The sequence below is a fragment of the Etheostoma cragini genome, chromosome 5 (assembly GCF_013103735.1).
Source record: "Etheostoma cragini isolate CJK2018 chromosome 5, CSU_Ecrag_1.0, whole genome shotgun sequence".
NCBI classification, from domain to species: Eukaryota; Metazoa; Chordata; class Actinopteri; order Perciformes; family Percidae; genus Etheostoma; species Etheostoma cragini.
Window position 1 is genome coordinate 6,599,522 of NC_048411.1, and position 10,245 is coordinate 6,609,766.

Here is a 10,245-nt window from a genome sequence, read left to right on the forward strand (position 1 = left end):
CTTGTCCCAGGCGGCCCCCAGACAGGGCCTCTATGGCCGTACCGAAGCCCAGCTCTCGACACACCACGGTGGCAGACAGCAGGTTCCAGTTATCATCACATATGGTGCCCCACTCTCCATTTTTCAACACCTCCACTCGGCCTTCGCCCACAATGGCCCCACCACGAAGACGAACCAAAGGTTGCTGAAAAGAAAAATTCTGATTCTTAAACCACATACTTAAAACCACATTTTATGCATTCTGGTTCTTTCAAAAATCATGGACTCTTTTTTTCCTTGTCTGTGCTGAGAAGGCTGAGGCAGCAGATTGCTTCATGCTTATACAACACGCAATTAACCCTCAGAGGTCTAAGCCCTTTTTTCACATCTTTTGTTTGCTTGTGTAACGATGCTTGTATATCCTCAACCCTGTTATGCACAATCAAGTTATTTATCATTTCTTTCAGAAGAACCTGGGCTATCAGGATGTGCATGCTGCAGGGAGGTCACATGAATTTATAACTTGTTAAATAACTAGACTAGACCATACTCTTTGATGTTATTTACAGAAACCCAACAGTTCCCACCAAGAGCAATCACTAGGCGACAGAGGCAAGGAAAAACTCCCTGGAGAGGCAGAAACCTCGAGCAGAACCACGGCTCAGGGTGGGTGGTCATCTGCCTCGACCGGTTGGGTGTGAAAGAAAGAGACAGAGAGAGAGAGAGAGAGAGAGAGAGACAGAGACACAGACAGAAAGACAGACAGAGATAGACATGGAAAATTGCAGCAGAGGGTGTCGAGCAGGAACATGGAGGCAGCAGGTGACTCCAACCACAGATCCAAAGCCAGAAACACCTGCAGGAAGCGATAGGAGGAGAGAGGGGAGGGGCAAGAGAGCACAAGACTCCGGGGACGAGAGAGCAGAAGACTCCGGGAAAGGGAAGAAGTTGAGTAAGTAACATGCATTAATGGAATGGTTGCATACAGATGGAGAAAGGAGGAAAAGAGATGTGCTCAGTGCATAATGGGAAGTTCCCCAGCAGTCTAGGCCTAGAGCAGTGTAACTAAGGGATGGTTCAGGATGGTGTCTTCTGCTATTTGACATCAGTAAGCCAAATCACTCTCATTTCAACCTGCCAGGCCTCTGTATTATCCCAATACACAAACAAAGACATAGTAATGGCCTTCCTGTAAGGGCTCTCTATTCGCTGTGCAAACTCTTTGAGCACATTACTTCGTTGACTGATCAACAAAGCTGTCAGTCAAAGTCAATTGCCCAAATCAAAGATGGCTGCAGGCTAACAAGATAAAGGTTGCTGATTGGTACAAAAAAAAGTAAATAGCCATTCAATCACGGATTTATCACAACAAATTGAAGCTGAAATTTAGTCAATGGAGAGATCCATCAAGCCAACTTTTCGTAGTCTGGACCGCCTCAATACTGACGAGGAAAGACATCTTCCAACCCTCCCTGACGGCTCCAGCGTGCTGCAACAACACCCCCTGGAGGCTGGAATACCGCTTCACGCCCTGATGGTTCATTGTTTAAAGGAACACGCCGACTTATTGGGACTTTAGCTTATTCACCCCAGAGTTAGACAAATCGATACATTCCTTTCTCATCTCTGTGTATGCTGTAACTCTGTCTGACGACCCCAGCATTAGCTTAGCCTAGCAAAGATCCTGCAGGTAACTGGTTCCAACTCACTACAGTTCCCAATAAGTGACAAAATAATGCCAACATGTTCTTATTTTCATGTTGTGATTTGTATAGTCACAGGGTGTACAATTATCAAGGTCACATGAGACACAGCCATACTGTAACCTGCAAACTAACTGGGAAGTATATTCTCAGAAAGGCGAAGCACTGCTACTTCTGCTAATTTGGGCGGGGGAATTTGCTCGCAGCACCTGAGAAGCCAGTTCATGGAGCAGAGAGTTCGCCTGGAGTTTGCTCAGAGTTGAAGTAATAGAGTCAATTACTAGATAGTAAAATCATAGTTAAAATCATAGGTGTCAGCTGTATTGTAAAGAGCTGCAACAATAAACAGGGGAGACCGGGTAATGCTATGAAGTTTCATAAAATTCCAACCAAAAACACTGGCCGCTGAATCTATGGCTATACTTGCTCTGGATATGGCTGGCTACACCTGTAGCTACCTTCAAACACCATGATGTTTGCTTAGAACATGTCCCTGATGATGATTATTATGAAAAAACGGAATTAGCCACACGGACTATGAAACCAGCGGCCATCCCATCGATAGTACAGACCGGACAAAGTGGATCCCCTACCTACAGCTACGGTAAGTGTTACATTTTGTTACGTTTTCAAAGGACTACCCAATGTAACAATGCTAATATTGTTAACAGTATTACTACATGAACAGGGTGTTCACTACTATTGCAGTTGTTCTCGGGCTACACTTCTCTAAAATGCTGCCACACTGAGGTTGTCTTTGACATGGTCGAGGAGGACTGACTGTATATTAAATACTCACATTTAAATAAATATTTAGTAAACCACTAAGACAAGGTTTTCTAGTTCTTTCTTCAATCTGTCCCGGGTGGGATACAGTGAATAAGGTAAAGTCCCAATAGGCTTGTTCCTTTAAAATGAAAACACCTGAAATTAATAATGAATATGATATTGCACGTGATGTTTTATTTAGCATAATAACAATACGTTGTTCTATCCTATTCCCCCCCATGCCACCACATTTTAAAAGTCCTGGAATCACCAGTGTGTATCAACGTGTAAGTCAAAGTTCAAGTCCACATACGGACCAAAGTATGGTGGTGGACTGTTAGCTGGAGAGATGCCAGTTTACCTCCTGGGCACTGCCAATGTGCTCTTGAGCAAGGAACTGAACCCCCAACTGCTCGGGGCGCCTTTCCATGGGCAGCCCCCTTACTCTGACATCTCTCCATTTAGTGCATGTATAGGTACTGAGCATGTGTGTGTAATTCAGGCCTGTGTGTAATATGTGTATAATAACAACAGAGTGTAAATTGTAATTTCCTCTTGTGGGACTAATAAAGGATACATTATTATTATTATTATTATTATTATTTTTATTATTATTAAAGCCCTCAATGTACTTTCACACCAGCTAGCAGATAGTTGTATTAGACTGGAGGTGTCAGCTTTCTTTTTTCAGAATAGTAAACATTGGGTGTTAGGATAAAATCCCTTGAATCAGACTTGTTGACTCAGACTTGCAGTGTGGTGTCTTGCATGCCGCTCCCAGCCCGGCACTCAGCTGGGGAACGTGACAGAGAGCAGACAAGCTCAAACCTCACATTGATGTGGATGGAGTCACACAGACAGAAATGCATGTCAGCTTAGCAGGGGCTGCAAATATTGTTAGTATGTCTTGGCTTGATTTGAAAGTTGTCGTGGTTGTTTACACACTGAGGGAGTTATGTATTCCCTAAAACCTTGAGACAAATAAAGCCTATTTTAATCTGCTAAACGTGTGAGTAAGACAAAGTCCATTTTACCCACTGGGCAGGTCAAAGGTTAGCATCAGGAAGAGAACCTGTGGAGCCAGTAGGGAGTCAAGCAGCAACTTACTAAACGTTTGTGCCAAGAAAAGGTTTCTGTATGACAAAATCAAAATGCCTCTCGACATTTTAGGTCATACACTGTTTTGGTCAAATCCTTTTTGAGCGTCATGCATATGTAAATGTAACTATTTTGCACAAATACACCCGGTTCACACCCACTTACTGTATGACTGCTGAACAAGTCATTTCAAAGAAATGAACATTAATCTGCTGCTATGCCATTCTCCACTCTTCTGGTTTCAGCTTCAGATTTTAAAACAAAACATTGACTTGCCCTCCCTCTACATTAGAGCCAGTGAACTGAATTGAACCGGTGCAGTTATTTCTAACATCAGCTTTCTTAACCATTTTGGTTGACTGACCCCATCCACATACATCAGACATATCTCATTTGCAATTGACAGAAGACTGTAAGAACGTACTGTCACAGTGGCAATTATTTTTCTGAAATGGGGGTACTGAAAGTTCAATTATTTTTCATGTCTGAGATAAGACCCAGTCTTAATCACTGGAGTACATCTGCAACATTATTAGTTGTGGTAAACAACAACGTAGCAATAGCTGGGTGCGTTTATTTAAGATTCACATTAGAATAGACTTTACCTCTTGTCTGAAGGCCTTCCTGAATCCCGTCATGGAGGTTGGGGCAAAGTCTCTACCAGGCACACAGCTCACCACCACAGGCAACCCTCCAGCACAGGTCCCATTCAATTTCATTGATGAAGCCTGGCCCAGTTTACAGCTGGAAAGATGGGCTTCATTGCCAGTGCAATTAACAGCATAGTCCCAGTATGTGGACTTTCTCCGGCTAGCAAACATCCTGGACAGATGGGGACAAGAGAAGGAAAGGAGATTAATAAAGTATTTAGGTATATCAAACAAAAGTAGGTTTTATTTGTTTTTCAAAATTAGCCAAGAACCATTGGAAAAAGAAAAAAGTTAAAACTGCACTCATCAATACTTTCAAAAAAACAATTGGTCAAATGCAGTGAGTGAGATGTTGCTACTAGTAATGAATCCACAGCAAATTATCACCAGGCTTTGGTAACTATCTTTGAGCTAATTGTTTTGATTTCAGAGCTTGCAACTTCATAATAACATAAGAAAAAATATATAAATATATTTTATATGTAAAGTGCTTTTCCAAAAGCCCCTTAAGCAATGGTGGGTTTAGTGTAGTCCAACTCATACTCGTTTTAGCTGTAGCATATAGTTTTTATTTCTTAAGATAATTTTTTGGGGGCTTTTCCCCTTATTTCAGAGTGACAGTGAGAGACAGGAAAGGTGGGAGAGAGATGGGGGATGACAAGCAAAGGGTCCCAGGTCGGATTCGAACCCAATCCGCTCCAAGGCCTGGGTTCGATTCTGGCCGCTCCAAAAGGCCTCTGCTTACACGGGCGCACGCTCTTACTGGGTGAGCTAGAGGTCGCCCCAGATTGCAGTTGTTTTAGCAATAAAAACTAGTTTGTGAACAATGCGGAGCATTTAATCACTAGTAAAACAGGTATTCCTTTAGGAGTTGGTTGGGACCAAAAACAGAGCTAAAGAGGAGTCTGCCTGTGGGCGCAGGTGTGAATAAGCAACTGTTTTGCTAATGCCTTAGCAGTTATGTTTGCAATATTTTCTCAATTCACTTTAATATATTTCTTTTTCATGTCATGCAAGTACCCTGAAATTTGTGAGCGGATGAGAAAATAGAATTTAATTAACTTGACAAATTTTATCTTGACAAAAGTAAAAGTTTGCTAAGAGTCCTGTATTAAATTAAACAAACCTGCTGGGTTGCTAATCTCTTCCTCCCGATTTATTACTGAGCCTATATTCTGTTTTTAATAAGCATCATTAGCAGTGTCTCATGTCTGAGGTGTACGTGAAACAATAAATTCAAATTGGACAAGCAGTATTTGTTTTCATTTGGGAGCTGGCGAGAGAGAAACTGCAGGCTGGAAGCTATCCAAAGTAATGTTCTATGTCTCAGCCGGAGGATTGGCACTGCTATCTCCTCAATGCAATTTAAAAACAGCTGTGATGCATATCAGTACTGTTCAAACACAGCGATGATTGAATAAACTGGCCGTCCTGAGGCTGTGAAGCTTGACTCTTCACCAATATCTCATAACGTAGCTTTAAATATGGTAATACATTTATACTAAAGTTGTTTTTCAATACTTGTACAGTACTACAGACCTTGAATGTAGGGCTGCACAATTACGGACAAAATGATAATCACGATTATTTTGATCAATGTTGTTTACAGAAGAAATTGGTCATGTAACCCAAAATTAAACCATATTGATTTAAACAACATTGCAGCGGATGCGAGGACATTATGTGCACCGGTACAACCAATATGAATACGAAAAATATTACTCGCGCCCTAGACCACTGTGAGCTAACAGACACTAACTAGCAATGACTAGCACTGGTCACTGCAGTTGTCTGAAAAACAACAGACGGGAAAAAATGTTGTGTTTACTGGTAAACTGGTAAACTTTGAGACCGATGATTAACCAACTGCTATCTTTTGAAAACTAAGCTGCGCGGTGCAGGGAACAACTCTGACTGGCTCATGATCAGACAGTGGTTTACGGAGCGGTAGATTGGCTTTGCAAAAGAAACTGAGCGTTCTATAAAATGACGCATTCAAAATATTGCTCAATCACGCAAATTTGATAGTGGGAAGCCAAAATCGGGATTGTGATTAAAATGCGATTAATGGTACAGCCCTACTTGAATGTCTACAAATTTTAGTGGCGTTCTACTTATTAATTTATGAAAAGACACACCAATGTGGGCTTTAAAAAACAGCATGTTAACACAGTTGTGTAATGTCTTCTGTGGCTCTGAAGGTGCTTTAGTGACACCACTTTAGCCAGCTTGGCTTGGTGACTTCAGATCTATAACAGAAAGTCCTGGTTGCAAACTTGGGACATGGATTGTGGAAGACTGGTATATTTACCAGGCATGGAAAGTTTGACAAATTACTGCACATAATTCCATATTGGAAGTGTAGCAGTGCTTTAAAACTTGACCCATACTAAGGACAAGGGTAGAGCAGTGTTTTGGTTTCAGTACTGAGTGATTCTCATCATAGTCAACATATTCATCTACCAACACTTATAGAACTGGCTTAGGTTTGCCTTGCACCAGGTCTTAATTATGCCGTTATAGTTTTAGACTGCTGGGGAACTTCCTTTGACACACTGAGCCCCTCTCTCCTCTCTCTGTCTCTGTGTGCATCAATGACCCAGAAATGCTTGTTTCTAACTTAGCTCTGGGGAGCTTATTCCCCGAAGTCCTCATGTTTTTTGTCGTCCAGAAGTTTTCCGAGGTTTCTCCTTAAAATTTACTTTTTTCTTGCCACTGTCACACTGAAGGCATGCTCTTGGGGGAATTACTGGGATTGTTGTTTTTATATTACAGAGTGTGGTCCTGACCTAATCTAAAGTAAAGTGTCTTTAGATAACTCTTATTATGAATTGATACTATAAATACAATTAAATTTAACTGCAAAGTTCAGCAATTGAATTAATTTAAGTAAGTAATTTAAGTAATTTAAGTATGGTCCCACTATGAAAACATTTTGGAGCTAGGCTGTTAGCAGTCTTACCGAAGATGTGATACTTGATATTGTCATGTTAGCGTAGCGCAATGGGCTAGAGGTGTGGAAAGGAAGCTAGCCTCCGCTAAAAGAGGAGATCCACTATGCATCCCCCAGTAACTCCAAAGTTATGTTGTTCAAATCATGTTGTGTCTTCCTAGCTTACTTGCTAAAAGTGGCTACTAGTAAAGTTAAATTCAAGAATCACCTGTTTTGTTCAGACTTGTGGAGTGTTATTCTAACAGATGTAAATCGAGGGAGCAAAAGCAGTATCGGCTCAAAATATCATCTCAAGAAAATCAGCGGCCCGTATCAGTCATCGGCTAAGGCTGATGAAAAAATAAAATAAATCAGTTTTGGCATCGGCACTAAAGAATCCATATCGGTCGATCCCTAATTTGTTATAGTGGGATCCCAAGCCAAAATCTAGTTTAAGAACTTTTTTTGTTTAGTTATTATGCTGCAACAGTGATTTAGTGTAGTGTAAAGAATGTACACCGTGTACATTCTTTAAGCTGCACTTATCTAAAAGCAAAAGCAACCTGTTTTCAAGCCAAATCAGGCTGTTTTAACCCAAAACCTCTGATTAAAAAAAAAAAATTAAAGGACGTTTTTAATACTATCGGGTCCAGCATTCTTATTTTAGTAAACACATGTCTGAGTACAGGTTGTGTCCCAGCTGCCTTTAAACATGCTGTAGTGCAGCCTCTTATCAAAAAATCCGATTTGGATCCTGACGTTCTCTCTAACTACAGGCCTATTTCCAAACTACCTTTTCTCTCGAAAGTGCTGGAGAGAATAGTCTTGAACCAATTACAAACATTCCTCAATAACCATGGCATCCAGGAGAAGTTCCAATCTGGCTTTAAACCACAGCATAGTACAGAAACAGCACTTTTAAGGGTTTTTAATGATCTCCTTTTAACAGTGGATTCAGGCAACTCTGCTGTGCTGGTGCTTTTAGACCTGACTGCCGCCTTTGATACTGTGGATCACACAATCCTTTTATCTCGCCTTGAACACTGTGTAGGTATCAAAGGTACTGTCTTGAAATGGTTCCAGTCATACTTGACTGATAGGAGCTTCTCTGTTCATTTAGCTGAACACTCTTCAACATCTGGTCCTCTTACCTGCGGGGTCCCTCAAGGCTCTATTCTGAGCCTTATCCTCTTTTCACTGTACATGCGGCCACTGGGTTCCATTTTTCAGAAACATAACATCTCTTATCATTGTTTTGCTGATGATGTCCAAATCTACTTGCCAATGAAATCTATAACCAAAGACTATGTGCAACCATTGTTTGACTGCTTAAAGGAGGTAAAAACCTGGATGGAGTTAAACTTCCTCACTCTAAACGAAAACAAAACTGAAATCATCACGTTTGGACGTTCGGATGCTCTGGGTGACCCTTTTGGCAGTTTGGGCCCTTCAGCCTCCCAAAATCGATCCACTAGGAAAAATCTTGGTGTTATTTTTGATACCTCCTTTACTTTTAGCAAACAAATCAGTGCAGTTGTCAAAACCAGTTTCTTCCAGTTAAGACTTATAGCCAAAATAAAGGCCTATCTTCCTTCAAAAGACCTTGAAAAAGTCATTCATGCTTTTATCACTGCTCGGCTGGATTATTGTAATTCTTTATATATGGGTCTGAACCAGAAATCTTTAAATCGGCTCCAGCTAGTCCAAAACGCAGCTGCTCACCTTTTAACTAAAACAAAGAAACATGAACACATAACGCCAGTCCTGGCCTCCCTCCACTGGCTACCTGTCCGTTACAGGATAGATTTTAAGATTTTATTGCTTGTTTTTAAGGCCTTAAATGGTTTAGCGCCATCTTACCTGGCTGATCTTTTATGCCACCATTCTCCAATCAGAACGCTGAGGTCGTCAAATCAGCTTCTATTGGACGTCCCTAGATCAAGGTTAAAAAATAAGGGCGATAGAGCCTTTGCAGTGGGTGCCCCCACCTTATGGAACAACCAACCCAGGCATATTAAAGCTGCACAGACTCTACAAACGTTTAAATCACTGCTTAAGACTCACCTGTTTGCTGCAGCTTTTAACCCTCGTTAACCTGGATTATGAAGTTTTAAAGTGTTGTTGTTTGTTTCCCCCATGATGTATTTTGGCTGGAGTGTTTTTTTACTCTTGTTATTTATGTATTTGACATTGACCCTGTTCAGCACTTTGGTCAACTGCTGTTGTTTTTAAATGTGCTATAGAAATAAAATTTGACATTGACATAAACCCACTGTACACCACCTGCTGAACACCAAACAGGACACACACAAAGTAAGCGACTAGCTAGTAAACATAGGAGAGCATTTAGCAGCTGAAGAGACAGATATTTTCCCGCTTAGAAGTTGGTGCTGAAAACTGAAAGGAGGATTAATATACTTTTATTTCTCTATAAATATAATTAAACGAAGTAAACTGGCTACTCAGAGCTCATCTGAAAACAACCACTGACTTACAGCATTCAATTGATGGGCCAGATTTTTGCAAAATACCTCAGAACACCATCCATTTCTGTGGCCATTTTTGAATCAAACGCTAAATCCTTCTCTGCTCTTTGAGATACTCATGACCACACAAACAGTAGTGAAATACTCACTTGTAGACTCTGGCATTGTACTTCCTCTCCCCAGGGAAGCCAAACATGCCACAGATGACTCTGCTGTCAAGCTGGGTCCACTCAGTGTTACAGATCTGCTTCCATTTACCGCCATCCTTGACCTCCACATAGCCCTCTGTTACCGGGATTCGCTTACGGTACGACGACAGGATGGCTCGTATGCGCACGTCCTCAACTTGAATATCAAGGTTCTACGGAGAAAGAAATAGAGAAATGTGCAGATTTGTCAAGAAACTTATTTTCTAGCATATTTTCAGCAAATTTTCTAGCAACAAATTATGCCTGTTTATCTTAATGACTTGCCAATTGTCAAAGAAAGAATGTACGTTTATGTATAATTCATTTCCGAACACATTTTGGTCCACTTCAGTATAATGGACATACAGTGGTGTGAAAAAGTGTTTGCCCCCTTCCTCATTTCCTGTTCCTTTGCATGTTTGTCACACTTAAGTTTTTCGG

The 10,245-nt window shown here is 41.0% G+C and overlaps 1 protein-coding gene across 1 annotated transcript in view; it reads right to left on the reverse strand.

The window, feature by feature from the left end:
• The window catches only part of loxl2b (lysyl oxidase-like 2b), a 54,746-nt gene that overhangs the window by 24,160 nt on the left and 20,341 nt on the right, over nt 1-10,245 (reverse strand). The window contains exons 4-6 of the mRNA XM_034871891.1: nt 9,766-9,977; nt 4,154-4,370; nt 1-184 (exon numbers count right to left, since the gene is read on the reverse strand). Coding sequence (XP_034727782.1) covers nt 1-184; nt 4,154-4,370; nt 9,766-9,977 — 613 coding nt within the window. The remainder of the gene's footprint in view (nt 185-4,153; nt 4,371-9,765; nt 9,978-10,245) is intronic.